Source organism: Triticum urartu, chromosome 3, assembly GCF_003073215.2.
Source record: "Triticum urartu cultivar G1812 chromosome 3, Tu2.1, whole genome shotgun sequence".
Lineage (NCBI taxonomy): Eukaryota > Viridiplantae > Streptophyta > Magnoliopsida > Poales > Poaceae > Triticum > Triticum urartu.
The window spans coordinates 709,296,796-709,321,262 of NC_053024.1; the positions used below are offsets into that span (position 1 = coordinate 709,296,796).

General features: G+C 47.4%; 1 protein-coding gene across 1 annotated transcript; it reads right to left on the minus strand.

Annotated features, from left to right (window-relative positions):
• Window positions 1-8,052: 8,052 nt before the first annotated feature.
• Window positions 8,053-13,650, minus strand: LOC125546101 (carbon catabolite-derepressing protein kinase-like). The gene is made up of 11 exons (XM_048710242.1): window positions 13,455-13,650; window positions 12,122-12,310; window positions 11,660-11,853; window positions 10,467-10,649; window positions 10,242-10,373; window positions 9,935-10,120; window positions 9,532-9,621; window positions 9,377-9,460; window positions 9,150-9,290; window positions 8,842-9,072; window positions 8,053-8,459 (listed from the first exon to the last, which is right to left on the minus strand). Exons 2-11 carry the CDS (start codon window positions 12,303-12,305, stop codon window positions 8,346-8,348), a joined length of 1,539 nt encoding a protein of 512 aa, XP_048566199.1. The 5' UTR covers window positions 12,306-12,310; window positions 13,455-13,650; the 3' UTR covers window positions 8,053-8,345.
• Between the last annotated feature and the right edge of the window lie 10,817 nt (window positions 13,651-24,467).

Consider the following 24,467-nt stretch of genomic DNA (forward strand, 5'->3'; position numbering starts at 1 on the left):
GATGGCGAAGAGGAGTGGCCGCACATGGCCAAGCCCCTGGCGAGATCGTAAGTATCCGGATACCAGAGTGATTCATAGTATTCCCCCATTGCATAGTTTTTCCTCACATCGAACATGATTGTGCAGTCCGCCCAAGGCCGGGCTCGATGAGTCGTCGAGCGGCTCCTTGGATTCGTCGGATGTGAATTCGCTTCTGACGGCTTCCTCCCCCCACCCTACGGACGGCGCCGAGGTGTCGTCCCAACAGGTTCCAAGCCAGTAGGAGGTGGTCCTGGAGGCGCCGCAAGGCAACCTCCCAGACTCCAGGCGTAAAGGGGATAGAACCCCTAAGGGCTCCAAGTCCGGCCTTGAGCCGGACACTGCGTCAGAACCTTCAACGGTTCCGGACTCCAGTAGGCAGCCTCCTTCCAAGAGGAGCAAGCCTACCGAGCCGGTGACCTCCGTCCAACCGGAGGCACCAGACAGTTTGCTAGAGACGCTTAACGGCGCCTCCATCGACGAGGAGCACCACACTATTATGAGTGCGGTGATCCAGAAGGTTCAGTCCGCCAAGAGCGGACTGACTGAAGCCTGTGCCAGCCTTCTAACAGGCTTGGAGGTAAGTAAAGAATATGTAAAAATATTACCGCATAGACAGTAGCCCCTGATGCTCTGTTCGGCGTTCGGAAAGAAAAGCCGAATAGAGGATCTAATAACATTCGCATGAGTCTAACATGATCAAGTCAATATGCGTATGCAAGCTTCGCTGCTGGCCTCCGCCGCACTGACTGCGGAGGTGGATACGCTGAAGCAGAACCTCGAGCGGTCCGAGTAAGAGCTCGGCCTAGCCAAGCAGCAGCTCGAGGAGAAGGAAGGTAAGGAATACCTTATTGAAATATGTGAAAGGTGCAATTGCAAAAAGTGACAGGATTAACACGGCTATTGTAGGGGCCACAACTGAGGTGGCGACCCTTAAGCAAGCGCTATCCGAGGCCGTAAAGAGGGCGGCCACGGAGCGCACCGAGCGGGAGAAGCATGAGATGCAGGTTGGCGAGGTGCGGCAAGAGCTCCAGGCTCTCATGAAAAAACATGAGAGTTTGGAGCTTGACTCGAAGACGCGAGAGTCTGAGCTCGCGGCGGCCATTGAAGATGCCAAGTCTGCCAAGGCCGAAGCACAGAAGGCCCTCCAGGAGGTTGAGGCAATAAAAAAGATAGCGGCGGGTAAGGCATTCTTTATGCAAAGCAAACACGTAAAAGTGAATTACTTGTCACTTACCCGAATCCGGAGCTCTCCAGGAGCATTCGCAGACTTGCCCCATAGCGTGTCGGATGCCGCCACCTTCTACGGTGAGGCGGCTGGTGGAGGCCTGTCCAAGGCTCGAAGTCATCAAGCGCTCCGTATGCATCGAGGGTGCCCGTAGGGCGCTTGCCCGTGCGAAGATGCACTGGGGCAAGCTGGATGCTGAGAAGCTTGTGAAGGACGGGCCACCGCCAGGCAAGGAGCATCACAAGCCCGAGATGTATTATGAGGGCGTTCTGAAGGGTGCCCGCCTTGTGGCGGATGAATGTTCCATGAATGTAATTTTTCAGTGAACTCGCTCGTTTTGTCCTGTGCGCTGAAAACTTGTTCATGTGCGCTAAGCAATGCTTTTTGAATTTAAAATATTACCTTCTGTGCGGCCATTTATCAAATTTGAGAGATGGCGAGTCGTCGGCTTCTGCCCCCATGGCACGAGTGCTGGGGTGTTCGGGATAAACATGAGCGCTCTTTTTCCCATTCTTGGGTCCTTCGAGGGAGGCGCTCAGCACAACGAACAAGGCAATCGGACTATAATGCTTGAACACTCTCACTTAGCCATAGAATTCTATAATTTTAAATTTCAGCGAAGCCCCTAGTGTTCGGAAGACCGAGTTCGGGGCGCTATCCACGCCTAGGCCGGACAAAGCCGACTCCTCGCTCTAAGCGGCATAAGTCTTTAGGGACTCGAAAACCTCTCGAACAGCGACCAGCTCTCGCCTCATCATGACGGTCAGTTTTAGCTTTCTCTACTGAGGTGCTTAGCCCAGCTTAATTGGGGCACAATCGCAGTAGTTCTCCTAGTGCTACCTTAGCCGATATAACAGAACGTAAGGTACCAAAACATAGGAGCCGGGCAAACCCAACTATTGACCCAAGACATGATTCGGAGCCGATGCATATAATGCTATAAGTTCGGGGTGCCGCACTTTTGAAAGTGTTCGGACTTCTCACACCATGTTGTGGGGTACTTAAGCCCCTGGCGTATTGGCCGTACCAAAGTGTACGGGTGCAACATGTCATTAATGAACATATATTCGTAAAAAAGAGGTAATGCAATAATAGACGGAAGCTATGCATTGTTTATTTAAAAAAGCTGCGATCAAAGCAGAACGATACAAATAGTGCGATAAGCAAAAGATGGGACTATCAAATATGTCCTTTCCAGGGGGCGAGCTGCGGAATGTTATGCGAAACAGGTATAGTGCTCGTTATAGAGACCACCTTAGAGTTCCGTAGTGCGGCGTAGCTTTCTGCTTCCCTGGTTGTATCATTTGTGCGGCAATTGTACTGCCGGACAAGCCTTCCGAAGAATGGAGTCCTGAAAATAAGAGAAAATTAAGAAATCGGCAGCCCCTAGTGCGGTTTAAGCCGCGTTTCGGGCATGCCGTGATGGTGCCCCTCCCCCTGTGCCCATGGTATTTCTAGAGCGTAGTTATGTACGCGCAACACTGGTTTCGCAAGTTCGCGAGGGCTGGGGTTGGGGCCGCATTGCTACGCTTGCTCGGAACGTGCCAGGCGGTCTTGTTGTAGGTTACTCTGGGCGCGCTTGACGGTGTCCGGACGTTTAATGGCCGGAGTAGAGAATTGCCTTGAGAGGCTGCTTTGTATTTCCGCTGCGATAGCCGCCGTATGCTCCTCCGTTCGGAGAGAGCGTTCGGTGTTTCCATTGACCGTGATGACTCCTCGAGGGCCTGCCATCTTGAGGTTGAGGTATGCGTAGTGCGGCACCGCATTGAATTTGGCAAATGCGGTTCGCCCGAGCAGTGCGTGATAGCCACTGCGGAACGGGACTATGTCGAAGATTAACTCCTCGCTTCGGAAATTATCCGGAGATCCGAAGACCACTTCAAGTGTAACTGAGCCTGTACAGTTGGCTTCTACACCTGGTATGACGCCTTTAAAGGTCGTTCTGGTGGGTTTAATCCTCGAGGGATCGATGCCCATGTTCCGCATTGTATCCTGATAAAGCAGGTTCAGACTGCTGCCGCCGTCCATAAGGACTCTAGTGAGGTGAAATCCGTCAATAATTGGGTGTAGAACCAATGCGGCGAATCCGCCATGACGGATGCTAGTGGGGTGGTCCCTTTGATCAAAAGTGATCGGGCAGGAAGACCATGGGTTGAACTTTGGGGCGACTGGCTCCATCGCGTATACGTCCCTTAGCACACGCTTCCGCTCCCTCTTGGGGACGTGGGTTGCGTATATCATGTTCACCGTCCGCACTTGTGGGGGAAAACCTTTCTGTCCACTGCACTGTTGTTCGGCGGCCGGGGCTCCTCCTCGTCATCGCTATGCAGCCCCTTGTCTCTGCTTTCGGCATTTAACTTGCCTGTCTGCTTGAACACCCAACAATCCCTGTTGGTGTGATTGGCTGGTTTTTCGGGGGTGCCATGTATCTGGCATGAGCGGTCGAGTATTCGGTCCAAACTGGACGGGCCTGGAGTATTTCTTTTGAATGGCTTTTTCCGCTGACCGGGTTTAGAGCCTCTGAATCCGGCATTAACTGCCGTATCCTCAGCATTGTCGCCGTTAATGCGGCGCTTTTGCTTGTTGCGACGCGACCTGCCACTGCTGTCCTTGGTATCCGAATTACCAGGGCTCTTGGTCATGTTATTGCTGCGAGCTAGCCAGCTGTCTTCTCCCACGCAAAAGCGGGTCATAAGTGTCGTGAGGGCTTCCATAGATTTCGGCTTTTCCTGTCCTAGGTGTCGTGCAAGCCACTCGTCGCGGATGTTATGCTTGAAGGCTGCTAGGGCCTCTGCATCCGGACAGTCGACTATTTGATTTTTCTTGGTTAGGAACCGTGTCCAGAATTGTCTGGCCGATTCCTCTGGCTGCTGAATTATGTGGCTTAGGTCATCGGCGTCTGGTGGTCACACATAAGTGCCCTGGAAATTGTCGAGGAATGCGGCTTCCAAGTCCTCCAAACAACCAATTGATTCTGCTGGCAAGCTGTTAAGCCAATGTCGGGCTGGTCCTTTAAGCTTGAGTGGGAGGTATTTGATGGCGTGTAGGTCATCACCGCGGGCCATGTGGATATGAAGGAGATAGTCCTCGATCCATACCGCAGGATCTGTTGTGCCATCGTATGATTCGATGTTCACGGGTTTGAAACCCTCGGGGATTTGATGATCCATTACTTCATCTATGAAGCATAGTGGGTGTGTGGCGCCTCTGTATTGGGCTACATCACGACGCAACTCAAACAAGCTTTGCCTACTGTGTTCGGCCCGGCCGGATTTACTGTATCCGGCGTGACGAGTACCGTCTCGTGTCGTGGGGCGCCCACGTGATCCGTAGATCGATCTTGTTTGCCTTGCCTTGTCCTCCAATATATCTCGCAGGTCTGGCGCATTTTCCCATGCCTTGGTGGTTTTTGAGCGGCGCCGGGGTGCGGCTTGAGTGGAGGGCCGAGAGGCCTCTCTGTCACGGCCACGGGGTGGCTGGTCGGCCGCATCATGCGCTGGTGATGTAGGTTTAAGTGCTTCCTCCTCTAATTGGGGTAGCAACCTGCGCTTTGGATAGCTCTTGGAGGGGCGTTCGATTTCATACTCTTCGGTCGCAAGGACTTCAGTCCATCTGTCGGCTAGCAAATCTTGATCAGCTCTAAGTTGTTCCTGTTTTTTCTTAAGGCTGCTCGCCGTGGCCATAAGCCTGTGTTTGAAACACTCTTGTTTGACGGGATCCTCCGACACGACAAATTCGTCGTCGTCGAGTCTTGCCTCATCTTCGGAGGGAGGCATATAATTATCGTCCTCGACCTCTCTGTCTGCCGCTCTCTCATGAGGGCTGGCTTCTCTATCCTCCTGTGCTGAATCTTGCTGGAGGTGGTTGTCTTCGGCACTGTCCGGGGTGTTATTATCCCCCATGCCAGAATCACCATTTTTGTTTTGGCGGGATTTAGAGCGGCGCCGCTGACGCCGGCGCTTAGGCTGCTTCTGGGAGGGGTCATCCTCCGCTGTTCCATCGCCATTGCCTTCTTTTGGGGTGTCCACCATGTATATATCATACGACGAGGTGGCTTTCCAGTGCCCTATAGGCGCTGGTTCTTGATCGTCTCCTGCGTCGGCGTCCATACCGTCGATGTCTTCGGAGTCGAAGTCGAGCATGTCGGTTAAATCATCGACAGTGGCTACAAAGTGGGTGGTGGGTGGGCTTTGAATTTCTTCATCAACCTTGCTGACCATAATTCGGCCAGGGCTCTCCTGACAAAGAGAGAGACTTTAGTGAATTCAGAATATCGCCGAAGGGCGAGTGCTGAAAGATGTCCGCGGCGGTGCTCCATGATCAGCGCCCAATCGGGTTCGATCGGTCGGGGCGCGGAGGGCTCGGAGTCTGGAGAGGAATCCGGCTCCTTGGAGTCACGGGCTTCGCAGAGAATAGGGCTAGTGTTCGGCTCGATCGCCGTAGATATTGCAGCCCCCGAGGCGGTGTCTAACCACCCATCCTCGGTTGGTGTGATCGGCTCCGAGCTAGGGGTCGGAGCGGACACAGGTGCGGCCTCCAGGGCACTGTTTGGCGGCAGAGCTAAATCATGCCCATCGTGACAGTGCGGCGCGCTCGGCTGTGACTCGAATCCGTCGAAGATCAAGTCTCCGCGGATGTCGGCCGTGTAGTTCAAACTTCCAAATCTGACCTGATGGCCAGGGGCGTAGCTTTCGATCTGCTCCAGATGACCAAGCGAATTGGCCCGCAGTGCAAAGCCGCTGAATACGAAGATCTGTCCGGGGAGAAAAGTCTCACCCTGGATCGCATCGCTGTTGATGATCGGAGAAGCCATCGGGCCTAAAAGTGACGACACAGAGGAACTCTCATTGAAAGCACCAATGTCGGTGTCAAAACCGGCGGATCTCGGGTAGGGGGTCCCGAACTGTGCGTCTAGGTCGGATGGTAACACGAGGCAGGGGACACGATGTTTTACCCAGGTTCGGGCCCTCTTGATGGAGGTAAAACCCTACGTTCTGCTTGATTAATATTGATGATATGGGTAGTACAAGAGTAGATCTACCACGAGGTCAGAGAGGCTAAACTCTAAAAGCTAGCCTATGGTATGATTGTTGTTTGTCCTATGGATATAGACACCGGAGAGGGCTAGGGTTACACAGAGTCGGTTACAATGGTAGGAGATCTACATATCCGTATCGCCAAGCTTGCCTTCCACGCCAAGGAAAGTCCCTTCCGGACACGGGACGAAGTCTTCAATCTTGTATCTTCATAGTCCAGGAGTCCGGCCAAAGGTATAGTCCGACTATCCGGACACCCCCTAATCCAGGACTCTCTCAATGGACCTTGCCGTTCTACGTACCAACCACTACCACTACCATGTTGCCCACTACACAAGCCGACAACCATGATAGAGTCGGATGCCCGCGACCCTCACCGCATGGCATGATGGCAAATCGGCACTAGGTTCGCCTGGATCTGGTCGAGGCTGGCCCGCACGCAACCACTCGAGAAAAATGACCTTGCAGCCACAACACCACACCTGAGCTCTAGAGCACCGTCGCTAGACAAAGATGTCGTTGCCTCGTACACCCTGTCGTCGCGTCGCTGGCCAAGGCAACAGCCCAGCGCTTCCGCCTGTATGGCCGTGCCGCACGCCCGCCGTCGCGCATTGTTGATACATGCAACATCACCATGTTCAACATCAAGCCAAATAGAAGCCAGAGCATGCGATAATATCACAAAAGCTTGTGCTACCGCTTGCCGCATCACCACTAGCAGTATGTGGCACAACTTCCAGAGCAGTCCCCAATTTGGCGCATAGGACGCCCGCTACGTACTCCATTCTTGTCTAGAACCTTCCAGATATTTGTTTCTTTTTTTCTCCGTACGGTTCTTTTCTTCTTTTTTCATTTTTTTTATTTCCTTTCTATTTTTTTTATTTCCTTTTACTTTTTCTGTGAAATTTCGTTTTTTATTTTCTTTTCTTCATTTCATGTTCTTCGTTTTTATCTTTTCCAAATTTCAAGAACATTTTCTGAAATTCGGGCACATTTTTTGAATTCAAAATTTGTTCATCCAGTTCAAAAAATGTTCATCACATTTTTGAAATTGCATACTATTTTCTAAGTTCATGAACATTTGTAAAAATTGGGGTGAACATTTCTGGACTTCAAAAAATGTTCATCGTATTTTTGAAATTGCGAACATTTTTTAAACTCTTGAACATTTTTGCATTGCACGAACATTTTTTGAAATTGCGTAAATTTGTTCTGGAACTTGTGAACAACTTTTTTTGAATAGGCGGACAATTATTGAAATTCAGAAACATTTTATGTCTCCGACAAACATTGTTTGAATTCATGAATATTTTTTTGAATCAGTGAACATTTTTTGAGTTTTGTGAACATTATTAGGAAAGTTTGGTTTTTTTCGTTCGAAATTCCGGAAAATTGTTTTAAATATTTTTGAACATTAACTCATGAATATTTTTTGAAATTGTGAACAATTTTTTGAAATCACAAAACTTTTTTGAATCAATGAACGTTTTTTTAATTCATTTTTTAATTCACGCATTTTTGTTCAAATTCACGAACATTTTGCCAATACGTGAACATTTTCTTAAGACACGGACACTTTATGATTTCTGGAACATTTACCAAGGTTCACTTTTTTTTAGGTTCAAATTTTTTTAAATTCTGAATTATTTTAAAGAAGATAAAAACACAAAAAGCTGGTGCTCGTGCAGCCCTGCCCATGGGCCGGCCGAATAGGCGGGAGGGGAGGGTATGCGAGCTGGCTTGTTCGCAGAATCAGAAAAGGTTCACCACAACCTATTTACCATACAAATCTTATTTATAACAACCACTTAACCTTTTTGGTGTTTGACACAGGACTAGTCACTCAAACAAGCACGGTTCTTTCTGTAAAATGCACCTAATCTGGATAAAGTCTTTATGTTCAAAAAAAAAACAAGCATGGTTCACTGTCAGGGACTGGGTAAACAGATGAAACGCACAACCTATATACTTACACACCATCACTTATTCACCATTGCGACGATGAACCGCACCGCACAGGACAGTCATATGTTCTGCTATTCACCACTCAACCAAAACAAGCACTATAGAACCCTAAGGTTGGTAAGGAAGGCAGCACAAAATTCCAGGAAGAGGAGCTGAGGTCCAGTAACTCTTTGCATATCCAGCAGGTACTTGTCATCCTTTGTCTTGTAAAGCTGGAGAAAAAATAAAAGAAATTTAGAACCAAACAGACAACATATACAGTACCATGCCAGTGAATTGTAACACCTGAAGAATAGACTGTATAACCAACAATACTGTGCAGCATTAAAACTTGGGAAGTTTGTTTTATCAATATGAATCACTAGACAGTACATGTTGGCAATAGCAAACACATGCAGGACATGATAATGGTCACTTGGTAACAATTATGAATCGAATATATATGTTGGCCAGTCTTTGCTCCAGCAAAAACCTTAATATCTAGTGATGCAGCTGAACGCAATATTGAGTAGAAAATTATTTTGTTATTGTTATTTTATCGAGATTTGTTGATGGTACGACAATGAGTACTACGCAGAAGGTGAGATTGCACACCTGGATTTCAAACTTGATCACGACAGGTAGCCTCCCATTAGCATCTCCAATATCCATGATGGTAGAGCCATCAACAAAGCTGTGGTTGGCATCTGACGTATCACTGACCTGAGGAAACCCAGGGCACCACCTGCATTTCATGTTGTGGTCTCCATTCTTCTTCCAGCGGACATTTAGTTCCTGAAGTGCCTTTAGAACCTCAATCATTATATCACGAGGCTGAGCTGGAGACTGTTGGATAAGTAATGCATTAGCTCCACAGCTGAATGTGCAAAATAAAGCCAACTAAAGTGGACAATGTGCAAGACCTGGAGTCCAAGAGCCCATTTCCTTTGAACGGGGTAATATGGGCGCAAGCCACTGCCTTGAGAATCATTGCTTCCTGGAAGATCATTCTTGGTACTTGGCCTTGCTGATTCCGATAAAGTAATCTGATTAAAACTCCTACCCTAGAGAACCATCCATTCATAAAGTTAATAGTGCTTAAACCTTTAATGCCTTAAACAAGTCACAGATGATGCAAATATGGACTAACCATTGGTTGTTGATAGTCAGCCCCCAAATAGCCACTAGTAGCCCGGAACCGATTGTCCAAGAGCAAGTAATATGCAACAGTTGCCTGGAAACATATAGTCGAAAGTCAGTTATGAAAACTGAATGGAATGAACCACTAATTTTTTTTGAATATACCTCATTTTGCAGCCTATTACACAGCGAACCACCCACATGATCTTTATCATATCCCAGATTGACAACGTCTTGAAGTGTTTTTTCATCAATCTTCAGAAATGAACATATAGCAAATCAGCATATCATTGCCATACAAACGGCATTTGAATGCTTGATAGTAAACGAAATTTTTGATAAATAAAAAAGTAGCATTGCAAGGAGACTTGATGTGCTACCTTTATGAAACCCAGAGCACAACTTTGGTCATTGATTTCTATAATATTTGTTTTGCAAATATTACATTAATATTATACCCATAAAAGAGAGCATTTCATGAAAAAAAATGTTGATCTTAGTTTTCCTATCATCCATGCAAGATCCTGTATATATGGTAGTCGCTTCAAATGTGAAATAGATGGGGTACCATTTTGGCTTGCTGTGGCGTGTTTGGTGGAGGCACTGCCAGGTAGCGAGGAAGGCGATTCTGAAACCATGGGTGGTCCCGAATTCCACGAATTGTGATTCTCTTCATGGGATCAACAATAAGTATTCTTGGGATCAAATCCATTGCAAGATCAGATAAATAACTTGGAAGGATATAGAAACCTCCCTGGAACACCAAACAAGAGGGCGTCAAATCTCCAGACAAAAAAGGAATGCTAAAGTCCAATTAATTTACAAAAGGTATACATTTGTCAGATCCAAATCGATCTACATACGTTATGTCTCACCTTTATCTTTTTGAACAGGTTGGGAATATTGTCATCCTCAAATGGAACTCTGCCACAAAGAAGAGCATAAAGTATCACCCCACAGCTCCAGACATCAACCTCAGGTCCAGCGTACAAGTTACCTGAGATAAGCTGCGCAGAAATCCTCGTTAAAGCTATTACCGCAGACGATGTGTGCGAAGAAGTATGAGGATAAGGAGACAAATAATACAAATAAGTGAATACCTCTGGTGCAGCATAGTTTAGACTCCCGCAGCTAGTCTTCAAAAAATGGCCATCATGCATCACATTACTTAACCCAAAGTCAACAAGTTTCACATTATATTCAGAATCAAGTAACAAGTTTTCTGGCTTTAGATCACGATGAACAACCATGTTTCTGTGGCAGTATTCAACACTAGATATAATCTGTTCAAGAAAAAGTCAATATGCATTCAGTGAATCAGAAAGAACCCTTCAAATTACATATTCGCCTTCAGAAGGATATACCATCTCTATATGTTTGAAAGCACAATTTGATTTAAGCACTGAGACTAAGACAATCAGGGCATGATGAATAGGATGTCATTTAAACAAGAATTGATTTAATTACTGATACAAAGATAACGCAGGCATCAAAAGATGAAACACCAGAGTGATACTAATACTTCGACGCATCAAGAAGACGTTACCTGGTTGATCAGTTCAATCCAAAAAACAAAGCAATTACCTTTGAAAGCTTGCAACAATATGTGGTACAAGTCTTGAGCTAAAACCTAAAATGTCTTCTTTTTTTGTCAAATTTTCTGGTAACATGACCGGTTACCGTCTGAAAAGAAAATCATTTGAATTCAGACATCAAGATCGTGCCAAAAGAGGGTATGCATGGGCTGCCATAAAACTGTCCACGGCCAGGTGGTTACAGAGCCTGACTTCTCTGCTAGAGGTCGCCAGAAGTCAACTCAGTTTTTTTTTTTTTGCAAACTTCATATTTTTAGTGCATAAAAAGTATCAGCTACGGTGCTGATGATGAAGAGTCGAATCAGGGCCATTAGGTACCGGCAAGGAAAGAAAGTAGCTGACCACTGGACCAGCAACAACTTAGCGTGCACTATGTTTTAAATATAATATATTTATACAATAGAAATTTCTGAATTTGAAATTTGTTTGAAAATTTTGTGCCAAAAAAATATGAATATTCTATGATTTTCCTGAAACCGATTTTTCCGGAGTCGAGAAAAAAATCCTTAGCTAAAGCTTAGTCAACGAATGCAAACCAAGCAAATTGCTCATGATTACACAGTAAGCACGTGAAGAATGTGGGCACTGGACAATTGGCCAGGATATCCATACATTTCACGATCAAAATAAGAAGCTCAGCAAAGTTCATTAATGAACAACTATTGCTATTCCCAACATGCCAAGAGCAGGAAAGGCACCTGCTGGAAGATTCGACGAGCTTCATCTTCCTGTAACCGCCCTTTCTCAATAATGTAATCCAATAACTCACCATTCTGGCAATATTCCATCACAACAAATATATCCTTAGGTGTCTCAGTGACCTCATAAACCCGGATGATATGAGGGTGAATAAAGTCAATGAATAACCTCAATATCTTGATTTCTCTCTTTGCTGGAAACGAGATATGAGAAAACAATAGAAGTAAAGCGTTAGACATTCAGCCTATGAAGAAATTCCAGCTGCAAATTTTACTAACTCGCAGCAGCAAAACAAGGTGAACTGCTAATGTACTTTATCTCGACTAATCGATTTAAGTGGGAGTCAGGAACATGCCCACAAGTCTGAGTAGCACTCTGAAAGCAGATAACTCGAAATCCTGAGGAAGCAAGTCGGATGTATCCTAGATTATTCATTATTGTACAAGGAGAAGGAGGCATACCTTTCTCTTCCATTTCCATAATTTCCATTTTATGACGGTTCAGAATCTTTATAGCAACTTTCTGTCCTGTAAGCTTATGCTCTGCAATCATCACTTTTCCGAATGTGCCATGACCTAATATTTTGCCCAGATTGTAGTTCTTCAATGCTTCAGAATGTCCGCCTCCTCCGGTGTTCCCATCCATTTTCACTATGCCAAAACAAGAGAAACGATATGTGTGATTCAGAAAACAGTTTTATAGTTCAGATAAAGTTGATCAAAACTGGTGAAACATGAGTTACGTGGAATATACTGATCATGTATAATATTATGAAATATTTACAGCATGTTACTTCTTAGAGACTGGCCTTGAGTGTCAAATGAGTGGGCTGGCCATGAAAGACCACTATGTGACATGACTGGCGAGGGCAATTAAAGGTCAACGAAATGAGTGAAGTTCCCTTCTCAAATGGGGAGAGCCACAGCATATTCGATCGCTGAAGTGTGGTTCAGTGAGATGATCGGCAACCAACAAGTACTATCTTGTACCGATCGAGTAGGGTCATAATATATTACCATAAAAATGCTTGCACGCGCAGCATGAACGACTATAAGCCTTTCCTGGTATGTATGTATCAGATCTGGCAAGGATGGTTGGGATAACAACTATCGATAATGCTCGCTCGTGCTCTGAGTGCCCAGCCCTGGTGCGAAGACAGAGACGACACATAGAATCCTAGCTAGTGGGTTAAGCAAAGTACTCTTAAAAAGGCTCACGGATTAATTATACGATGACTAGGCATATATGTGTGGTAAACATGGAAGAGCCATACAAGAAATGAAATGCAGTGATGCAACAATGAATGAGCTAACACATGAATCTGCCACTGGTACTACTCAATAGCTGTAGACACAACAATTACACGACGGTATGAGCATCAGAATCAGAATCCCCCGATCGCTCTGTAGGATCATTTCGACCATGTATAGAGTAAATTTGGGGAAAGTCGGCCGACCGATCAATCAATAAACCATCTAATTAACCGATAAGTCAGTAATCAAGACTTTCAAGTCCGAGCGGGATGAGGTGAATGTTGGTCGGGCGGATCTGCGGCAAAGATCTCTGTTGGAGGGAAGAAACAAGCAGGGGCACCGCAATCCCCACAACCACAAGCAGAGCAAGAGCAGCACACAGACTGGACTAGTAAATTCCACACTCCCTCAGAACTGAAAATTAAGAGCACGCGCGGACCACCCCAGCTCTCTACCATGCCAGGCAAGCAACGACGACGCAGAAACACTGAACTCCGGCGAGAATTGCCGCAAAGATGAGCAGGGCGATTGGCTTGATTACCTGGCCAAATCCCGCGGGCAGCCGCCGGGAGAGAGGAAGGCAACAAGTGGAGCGGAGGACGGCCTCGAATCGAGAGAGGTTTTGGCCGGGGTCGATCGGTCGGCTGGTCGTTCTCTTCTCCGGGGGGTGGGACTGAAGGAGCTTTAGGCTTTAGGCCGTAGCTGCTAGCTTAGGTGGGGGCGGCGTAACCGGGGGAAAGTGAAAGGCCAACGTCAGCATCGATCAGCATCAACGTGTCGGCTCCGTCTCGCGCCGCTCGCTGACATTGCTGCTCTGCTCCATCGCCTCGCGCTTGCGTCCCGGCCGTTTGGCTCCTTGTGCCATTTTTATCTCCTTCCGTTTCCAGTGCGTCGCGTGTGTCGATCGATTCCTCCGTCCGTCCGTCGTCGGTTGATTTGGACGGTAGGGACGCTTTTCGGTCGCATGAGATAGACGGCAGGGACGCTTTTCGGTGGCCGGTGACGCGGCGCTGATGCGAAATATGCACGCCGTCCGGCCGGCGTTGGCGGTGGGTGGAGATTAACTGGAACGTTGCTGTTACGTGCGCGACGAGGACGCTGGCTATATTTGGGTGCATGCGCACGTTGCACTGTTCTCTCCGAATTTGTTTTGTTTGTTGCCAACTCATAAAAAACAAAAAACAAAAAACACTGATCCTGGTAGCTACTTCCTCCGTTTCAAAATAGATGACTCAATTTTATACTACTAACGAAAGGAGTAGCTGCTTATTAGTTTTCGCGTGGCACATCTAGAATTAGTGTTTTCTCTGGATTTCACGTGTGCGACACAGGTTGTGTACATGCGCGGCGAGGTCTGATGCGTGCATGTAGACGCGCGCGAAACGTGTGCTGCATGCATGCATGCGCGGGCTCGCGTGAGGCCGGGTATACTCCGCGCGCGGCGCCGGCGCGCACGTGAAGGTGAACTGCGCGGTGTGACAAGGTGTACTGCACGCACGGCGTCAAAAGTGTTAGCCATAATCCCGTTGCAAATTCAACTAGCTTTTTTTAGGGCAAAACAAAGATTTATAACTTAACGATGTTTGGGCGCATCGTCCGAAACACAAACAGCCACTTGGGACGGTACAATAGTGTTCTAGCCGATATTTTCGTTCGGCAAACAATGACGACCAAGCTTAGCTAATTCATGTGATACAGAATTCGCACTACGACGACAAACAGCAACGAATTGCTTAGAGAACCATATCTTGAGCTGGAGCTTAATTTCTTCTATGACGACTACATATGGCGAGGAGTCCACCTTGATAAGGTCCAGCGCCTCCAGTAGGAGTTGTGAATCCGTCTCAAAGACTACCCGGAGTGCACCAATATCTGCCGCCAAGGATACAGCCTTCGACATAGCAGTTACCTCAGCCGCAAAAGCATCAGTGACTTGTTCCTTCCTCCCCGCTCGGGCCAACAGTACCTCACCAGCCTCGTCCTTGATCATCACGCCCCAGGAGACAAATGCCTCGCCTGGAGTAAAAGCCCCATCCAGGTTAATCTTGACACTATCCTGCGCCGACGGCTGCCACTTGCATGCTTTGTTCTGTTTGTTTCTCCCATTAAACAACTGCATATACTCCTGTGTATTGCTGAGAACCCGTCTAGTCAGCTCAGTCAATTGGATTGGGAGCTCCCCCTTTCTTATTTCGTTTCTGTTGTTCCACCAATGCCACCAGAACGTGAGGATCCGCACCCGGGTATATTCAGTTAGCCCCCACAGTAAGTCCTGCATTGCATGCACGGACGTGATCTGCTCTAGCGCTGCTCTTTCTTTCTCTAGACTCGTAGCTCTCCAGGCTTCTTTTATGGATTTGCACTTAATAAAAAGATGAGCGCCGTCCTCATTTGCTTGCTCATAAAGTAGACATTTTGTGCTTTCAAGCTTTACACCCCTCCTGTCCAGGTTAGTGCGAAGAGCAAGGGACTCGTGCTTGATTCTCCATGTGAACACTTGAATTTTCCACGGACATGGCAACTTCCATAACCGTTTCCACGACTGATCATCACACCTGTCCAGATCCCCTGCGGCCATTGAGCTACTTCCAGGAATTCCTTGACGGCTTTCTTTTGTTAACTGCACTTGCAACTTGTAGGCGCTTTTGACAGTATGATTTCCCTTGCTATCAAAATGCCATGCCACGAAGTCCTCTATTCCCGCCCGCAACGAAATTTGCAAGATCGATCAGAGGTGCATCATCCGGCCAGCAGACACTATAGCCAATCATTGCCTGAAGGTAAAAACGTACGTTTTTTTGGGAGGGCCTAGTGTGCCCTCATGGCATTTCTTAGGGCCTTGCTACGGATAAATGCGATAACAACATGAAAAGTTTAACTCTTTCTTTCAACAAATAGGAATTTCACATGATGTCTCATGTCCACATGCATATCAACAAAACGGTTCTGCTGAATACAAACATAGTCATGTTGTTGAAGTAGGCTTAGCTATTCTAGCTGCAGCATTCATGCCATTAAAATTTTGGGATGAAGCTTTCCTTACTGTAGTCCATCTTATGAATATGTGGCCCACTCGTACCATCTCCAATGGAACTCCTACTGAGTGTCTCTTGCTTGTCACACCAGACTACACCACCCTCAGAGTTTTTGGTTATGCATGTTGGCCTAACCTTGGCCCCTATAACACTTGGAAAATCATGTTTCGTTTCAAACAATGTGTCTTTCTCGGTTACAGTGCTCAACATAAGGTTTTCAAATGCCTAGACGTGTCCACTGGTTGCGTTTACATCTCTCGTGATGTTGTCTTTGATGAAACTCAGTTTCCCTTTGAAAAAGCTTCATCCCAATGTCGGTGCTCTTCTCAAGAATGAAATTCTTCTTCTTCCTTTCCATCTCCTCGGTGATGCTCATGTGGGTGTTGATAATGATGATCCAATGTTGACTAACTCCTATATAGTTTCACATGAGTCTTCTACTACAGAAATTAACAGGGCAGAAAAAGGCATGGCGAACGATGCAATTTTTGTTCAAAACGGTGCAAAAAATCCTCCTGGAATGGACACGACCGAACCGGAGCGATCGTCGTTGGGATCTGTGCATCAGCCTGCGCCTAGATCTCCTCCGGGATCGGTGCAGCAGACTGCGCTTGGATCCACCTCGGAATCGGTGCCCCACCAAGCGACCAGTGTTGCACCAGCCTCCCTCGCTCTCCGCCACCCTACGGTCGACATGCGTCCCACTGGTGGGCCACACCAGACAACACCAGGGGACATCCCGACCGAGCGGGCTCCACCGACTGGACGCTCCACGCCGGTCCCCCGCATTTACGCCAGGCGGGCCATGCTCACCGACACGCCCGTTCTAGGCGGGCCCAACGCGCATCTCGATCCAGATCCAGTTGGCTTGCCCGAATCTTCTGTGGCTCCCTAGCCTTCTGTGTCGCCTTTGTCTGCCACAAAGGATCAGACGGGTGCGGGCAGCTCTGCCTCCTCGGGATCGAGTGGATCAGGTGGATCTACCGATCTTGTCGTACAACAGAATGCTGGATCTTCTGCGCAAACACCTGTTGCACTGCCTCATACAAGCCTCCAAACGGGTGTTCTACATCCAACTAATTATAAGACTAAGTATGGTTTGCCTTTTTCAAATAATTCTACAGGAGAACCACGCGCGTTGCTGCGGGATGTTTGGTTAATATATTTTTAGAGATTGCATCAAGTCTAATTAGGATTATTTTGAAAAATATTGAGTAGGTTGCTATCTTGTGCAATCAAAACTAAAGTATAGCTCATGAATGATCAATAAATTGAGTTGTTTACGAAGCTCAAAATAATAGTTGCGTCTATAATGATAAAAAGGAGTTTCTTGTTTGTTGTGCAATTTCCCCCTGAAATATATGTGAACAAAATCCATACATAAAGAGTGAATTCCAGTTTTTACCCCTTACTTCCACATTTTTGACACTAATTACCCCATTTAACATTTTTTTCATTCCAATTACCCCATTTAGCGAGAGTCTTGCCAGTTTTTACCCCAGTAAGATTTTTGAGAGTGATCTGCTTGCAAACTCCCTGCTATCAGATTTCTTGGCATTTTTTCCAATGCCCGACCAGGTCACTTGGTTTAGCCGCACCCAGTTTTTTTCTCATGGCTGTCAGGTACGTGCGCACCACATCGAGGAAAAGAGGAATAGTTATCTTTGGCGGTCAAGTACGTTCAATTTTGCATTGTGGGTTGTGGTTTGTAGGTTACCGAAAAAAGCTTTCGTCCCACTTTATATATAAAGTAACAATCATCCACAATCAGTACAAACACACGCCACCGCAACACACGCACACACCAAGGCATGATACATAGGCGTTGAGCACAACAACACCACCCCTAGCACTACAAGAGCAACCGGGGTCCTCAACCGTGAACACGCCATCGCGAAGAGATGAAGCCGCATACGACAAACCGTGGGCTCCAAGATGGCACCTTCAGGAAGGTTACGATACCAGAGGGCCACCACCAGCCGACCTGAGGATCAGAGTTTCCCCTGGAGCAACACGATGGGCAATGAGAGTCGCGACGATGCCTTCAGGAAGGGAACGAGCTTCGCCGCCGCCGGTCCGTTTGAAGATCGAACAGGTTTTCACCTCGGTCAACACTCACCGCCACCGTATGCCACACCCCTGCGACCACGCCGCCCACCCGGCCATGGCCACCGGGCAACACCGAGCCACGGGCTCTACCCATGTGCACCGTGCTACCACCACCAGGGTCACCGCCCTGGCATCCAAGACCTTGACACCACCTCACCTGAGACCCGCTGGTACCCCAACAAAAGAGACGAGTGGAAAGGCCCCACCTTTCACACCCCTGGGTAGCCCCTAGGGCCGAGACCCAATAGGCCAGCCAAAACTGGCCTCCATCGACCCGTCTTGCTGCACCGGGTGCGAGACGAGCTCGGTCATGCTGTAGGGCATGAGACGAGGTCGGTCGTGCTGCCGGGCGCGAGACGAGGTCGGTCCTGCTATGGGGCGCGAGACGAGCGATGGACCGCAGCTTGGAGAGGTCCAATCCTTCGACCAAAGTAGTGCCCGGACGACAAGGAGAGGAATCGAAGGCCGACACAAGCCGCCTACGCGCCAGCCGACACCAGAACATGCCAGCCGCCGCAAGCGCCGGCGAGGCGTCGCTCGGCCGCGGACTCTGGCGGCAGCGAGGGAGGGAGGAGGGGGCCTGGCGGCAGCGGTAGGGTTTGCCTCCCCTACCGCTCGCGGGAGCGCCAGATGAGGTCGTGCCCGGCGCGTAACACTTTCGTACTCGGTTTCTAGGTTTAATGTGATGATATTTTAGTTTTCTTCTTTGATGCAAAACATCATAGGAACCACTTATTTTAAGCTTTGGGAGATCATCAAACAAAAACACCACGGTCTATTTTACATGTCTGCAGTGCTATTGTCGTACATGTGTTTTTAGTGGGCTCCAATGATGTGTGTCCATTGAAAATTAGTACTACCAGTTATTGACATGATTCTTGCAAAAAAAAGTTATTGGCATCATAGGGTCGGATTTTTTTGTTTTTATAAAAATGTACATTTGGGCACTTAGTCTCAAGTAAAATTAACATGATCTTTGCAAGAAGGCTCTTAAAATTTAAAAGGGGTAAGAACAGACAAGATTGTCACTAAATGGGGTAATCTGGATGAAAATTTGTTAAATGGGGTAAATAGTGTCAAAAATGGTTAATTAGGGGGTAAAAGCCGGAATTCACTCTATACATAAAATCACTGGCTATAAACCGTTTTCTTGACCTGGTTTGGCTCCATAGTAAAACATCTTAATCAATAATGAACTTGAACAGTCAGGTTCTTTCTACTTGGACTCAAATAAGCCAAATATCTTCTGCAATAATGACCTAAAGGGTTGTAGTCCAAACCCCGCGCGTTGCTGCATGAAAATATAACATGAGAATTACAAACATAATCTGCATGCTGCAAAACAAATACAACATGGAGGTAAATTTTGTGCATTTTCAGATTACAATAGGAATGCAGACAACCACCTACAAATCTTTGGATGTCGTGACTTACACCATCGGAGTAAAAACAATATCATCTCAGTACGTAGCTCAATAATACCTACTTACAAATCCTACTATCGGCATGCAGTGAACTGAGATACTAATACTCTATGACCATGCGAAACAAAACATCTAACCCCCCCCCCCCCACCCCCCCCTTAACGACTTATATATCAAGTCAAAATAAGAAGTATTCAATGAAATGCAGGAGAATGGAACATGCTTAACAAAAGTATATAGCGTAATTTCTCTAATAGAAATATCGAGTAAGACAGCTTCAGAGATCTTAATAGCATTCCTCTCGAAGCTAATTAAACAGGCTTAGAATTCTGAAAACCAACCCTGCACAGAAAATGCTTCGGCTATAAACTTCTCAATGTTTAATCATCCATAGTGCAAAACTGGGAGGCGAATATAGATTATTCATCTTCAGAATATATGATAAGATGATTTTTTTTTTGAAAGAAAAGGTAGATAACTCTCTACCTTATGCATTCAAAACGGGCTGAAGCCCGAATGACCAGAGTCATTTACATGAAGGTGACGTGAGCGCCGCACTAAGTGTGCAGCAGGCCATCACCAGACCTTAAAGAAAAAAAACGTAGGTGGAAAAAAAGGCAGGCAGGAAGAAAACAACACAGCCTAATTACAGCTTAGCTCTCTGGCCCATGTTTTGAGGATTGTCTTGTCTTGATCTGTTGGCGCACGGACACTCGAGAGCGTGAGTAGATCGAAGATCTCCCTGAAAATTTTAGTGTCACTCCATAGCTCATCTTCGAAGATTAGTGCATTCCTAGCCCTCCATAGAGCTACTGCACATGCCGCAAAGAAAATATTCCAGAGCCGTCCATACAGTCTTTGTGGTGCCGGGGAAGTGATGAAGCCGATGGGCATCGTGGCTGATACTGCATCATCAAAGAGCATCCTCCTGGACCAAACTGCGTGAGCCGGTTGGCATCTGAGTAAGATATGCAGCATGGTCTCAGCCGCTGGACAGCGCTCGCATCCATTATGTTTCGCAATTTTTGTCCAGTGTTTCCGGAGCATGTTGTCCCTAGTGTTGTGTCTGTCCTTGATAGCAATCCAGAGGAAGATGTGATGCCTCTTAGGGATGGTTTTGTTCCAGATGAAGGGCTCCATGGGGCAGCCAACACCTCTGAAAGTAAGTAGCTGGTAGAAGTATGTCGTGGACAGTTTTTGATGAAGGGCAATTGGTCTTCTAACGTCAGGCTGATCAGCTACTGGGGCGATGTGGAGCAGCATTGTGCTGAGAATTTGCAACTCCTGGGAGGCAGTAGCAGAGAGGTTGGGGTGTAGTTGTAGCATCCACTGTCCATTCATGTACTGGGAGGCAACGGTGCATGATCTGGTGATGGAGAAAGTATACAAGATTGGGAAGCAGAACATGAGTCGCCCGCAGTCGAGCCACAAGTCAGACCAGAACGATATGTGAGTGTCGTCCCCGAGCTCACATCTCGTGGCCTGCTGCACTAGGAGCATGCATGACTTCAGGCAACGCTAGATAGCGGTGTCTCCATTGTGCGGACTGGTAGGTAAGCTTATGCTGCAGAACCTGGACGCGAACCATTTGTAGCAGGGTACGTTGTTGTGCTGAAGAATCTGCGCCAAAACCTTGCATACCATCGCTTTATTGTGAGAAGCAATATCGCGCACTCGTAGCCCACCATTCTGTTGTGGAAGCTTGCAAAGTCGTCCAGAATCCTTTTGACGATGGTGATTTGTTGTGTGTCCCCTTGCACAAGTAAGAGTGTGTCGTCCGCATATTGTAGGACCGGCAATGGGCCATCTACCCCAAGAGGGTGCTTGAGTACACCACTCCTATACTCCTCCTCGCATAGCTATTGCAGAACATCAGCAACTAAAATGAATAGATATGGTGAGAGGGCATCTCCCTGTCTTAAATCGCATTTGGATATGATTTTCTCTCCCAGTTGTCCATTCATCATGATTTGAGCGGAGCTGGAGTGGAAGATTGTGGAGATCCACTTGATCCAACGTTGCCCGAACCCCCTGGCCACAAAAATTCGTTGCAAGGCATCCCAACTGACAGTATCGAAAGCCTTCTGGAAGTCCAACTTCAGTACGATCATAAGCTGATTTTTGAAATACATGCATGTTCATATGTGAATTGCCCTTCATGGATTTCTACAAAAAAAAAGTGGAAAAAATGATGGTAAGATAGCTAAGGTCATACGTGCCTTTGATAATTTCGTCTAATGTCATGAGAAGAAAAACGAACAAATGCCCTCGAACGTCATCTTGGTCGCCTTCTTCCACACATGTTTCGCCACTGGTCTGCGTCATCTCCTTCCTGGTGATCAGCCAGCTAGTTAGGTACAAAATCATGCCGGTGATGATTACTGATCAGTACCAGTTTTATAACTCTATCAGGTGGTACGAATAGAGTCACCGTCTCCGGTACCGACTAGGCCAACACCCTCACATGCAAGCAGCATACATGAATTAGAACCCACCTATAATTAATTCCCTGACAGACCACACCACGCAGATATAATCTTCAGAATAGGGGCATTCAATAAAACTGATTTTACGTTGAAAAGTATACCTCTTACTACTTGCCCAAGAATCTTCTTCTGATTAAATGTTGACGTAGTCCAAAATCCCATGGTGAAATTTTTGAACAAAATGCCTTAGGCAAAATAAATTAAAGGATCTCTCACCTTATCAAACTCTAGATGCTCACGATTCCAAAAGACCAAACAAATTTTGGGTCAAATCTTCCAATGATGCAGCATAAAAGAAATCCCATATCTTCTTCTCACCTTCGGCCGAGCTCGGTTGCAAAAGGGGGTCACCGCAGGTCGCAACTCCTTGCCGACGGAAGTAGCGATCGCTGGGGTCAGCCAGGTCAGATGCGGAGTATTGGACGTTGGGGTACCGAAGAGTTGAAGGCTTCTACGGATGAGAAAGAGAGACCCACGTGATGGAGATGAAGTCGTTCCGGGGTCATGCGCCACCGCTGTCCTCGGCAGCCATGATGCATAACGTGACTCGTTGGGAGCAATGAAGGGACGAGGGCCAGGCCATGTGCCGCGCGCCATGAACGGCTGGGACGTTGGACGACGGAGGCGTAGGGGCCGATTAATTTCCGTATACCGTGTAAAAGTCACCACCATGCCGAGACCATGAAATCCGCTGTCCCTGCCATCGGCAGCCGTGTGGTGGATACGCTGAAGGGCACTGCATCGATGCGCGGTGGGGAGGGCAGTGCTGTTGCTGTCGGGCTGTGCTTTGTGGAGGTGGGCGCCGTCGACAGTAGGCGAAGAATGTGCCTTGTTGGTGCTTGCCTGCTTGGAGTGGAGTGCGGATGAGGCAGCCGGTGGTATTGAACTGCAGGAGAAGCAGAAGGGGGTGGAGAGGGGACCGTTAGAAGTTAAGTACCGAGATGTGCAGAGGGGAGGGGAGGGGAGGAGACGTTGTTGCATTAAAGCATTGGGTGGGGAGAGGTGGAGCATAACGATGAGATGAATGGATGCGTGCGTGAGGTGGAAACGGAGAGCATGCGGTTGTTGGTCTTCTTCTTATGAGACCATTGGGCTTCAGTCGCTAAATATGGAAAAGGACAGGACGCTGCAAGACCTCTAAAACTATAATACCTAAATAGTTCATCCCCACTAATTAATGATATGGCAGATTAATGAGGTGGATAGGCTGCATGTCAAGAGAAATATGTTAGTGGGGTGAACTATTTAGGTATTATCACTACCAGAATAACGGCCGCTGCCGACGGCCTTTTCTATGCTGACGGCCCCCGTCGGCATAAATCGTGGTATGCCGACGGCCGAGAAAATGCCGTAGGCGTACTAAAGCCGTTGGCAAACCTCCATATATGCCGACGGGGGCCGTCGGCATATCTTCCACTATGCCGACGGGGGCCGTCGGCATAGAGCCGTCGTCGGCACACAGGTGGGTCCACCGACCTAGGTCCAGACGGAGGCCGTCGGCATAGCTTGCAAACCTTTTTTTATTCAGCAAAAAACACATGGGCTCTCTATGCCGACGGGGATACCGTCGGCGTATATATTATATGTTTTTATTTCTCATTTTTCATTTTTATTAAACCTTAGATTTGATTAATTTAAATCTAATTTATATAAACTTAAACATACACAAATTATATATGGATTTGGGGCAGAATTTTCCATAGATTATGAATATCCAGTTTGTTTTTACTTTTGAGTATGTTAAAATGTAACATCATGTAATTTTGCATATAGGTCCTTACACTTGGTAAAAATCATACGTAATTGATACTTCACTAGATTTGGACAACTTTTAAATGATTTTCTTATCATAATCTCGCACCGGGTCCTGATGCATGTGTGAATGTGTTGTGGCATGCGTAGACGCCCTTCTTGGGCTCCGAGGTGTGCCTCCCTCCACGGACGGCGGTGCCGCCGTCACTTGGAGGGGGGAATCGTGCGCGTCGGGTAGAAGTAGAACCGGAGGGAATCTAGTGTTTGGTTGGGTCCAGACCATGTTCGGGGTTGTTCCTATGGGCTGATCTATCGCAACTAGATGAAAGAGTCCACCGGTAAAAGCCCGTCCGATGAAAGTCAAAGGCCTAGATCTCCTGGTCAACGGGGCTATGGTTAGTCCGGTCGGTGGGGCTTTGGGGTGTAGCTATGCCATCGAAACATCGTATTGGGTCCAGATGCGTGTGTGAAAGTCATGTGGCATGCGTAGACGCCCGTCTTGGGTCTCTGCGGTGTTGCCCCCCTCCACGGACGGCAGTGCCGCCGTCACTTGGAGGAGGGAATCATGCGCGTCGGGTAGAACCAGAGGGAATCTAGTGCTTGGTTGGGTCCAGACCATGTTCGGGGATGTTCCTATGGGGTGACCTATCACAACCAGTTGGAAGAGTCCACTGGTCAAACCCATCCGGTGAAAGTCAAAGGCCTAGATCTCCTGGTCAATGAGGCTTCGTGGTGGCCTTCCGGCTGT

Coding starts and splice junctions, on each gene's coding strand:
- LOC125546101 (XM_048710242.1), bottom strand. CDS start 12,305: ATGGATGGGAACACCGGAGGAGGCGGACATTCTGAAGCATTGAAGAAC. Junction 9,622..9,934: donor CGCCACAGCAAGCCAAAATG/GTACCCCATCTA, acceptor TCATTTCTGAAG/ATTGATGAAAAAACACTTCA. Junction 9,461..9,531: donor GTAATAGGCTGCAAAATGAG/GTATATTCAAAA, acceptor ATATGTTTCCAG/GCAACTGTTGCATATTACTT.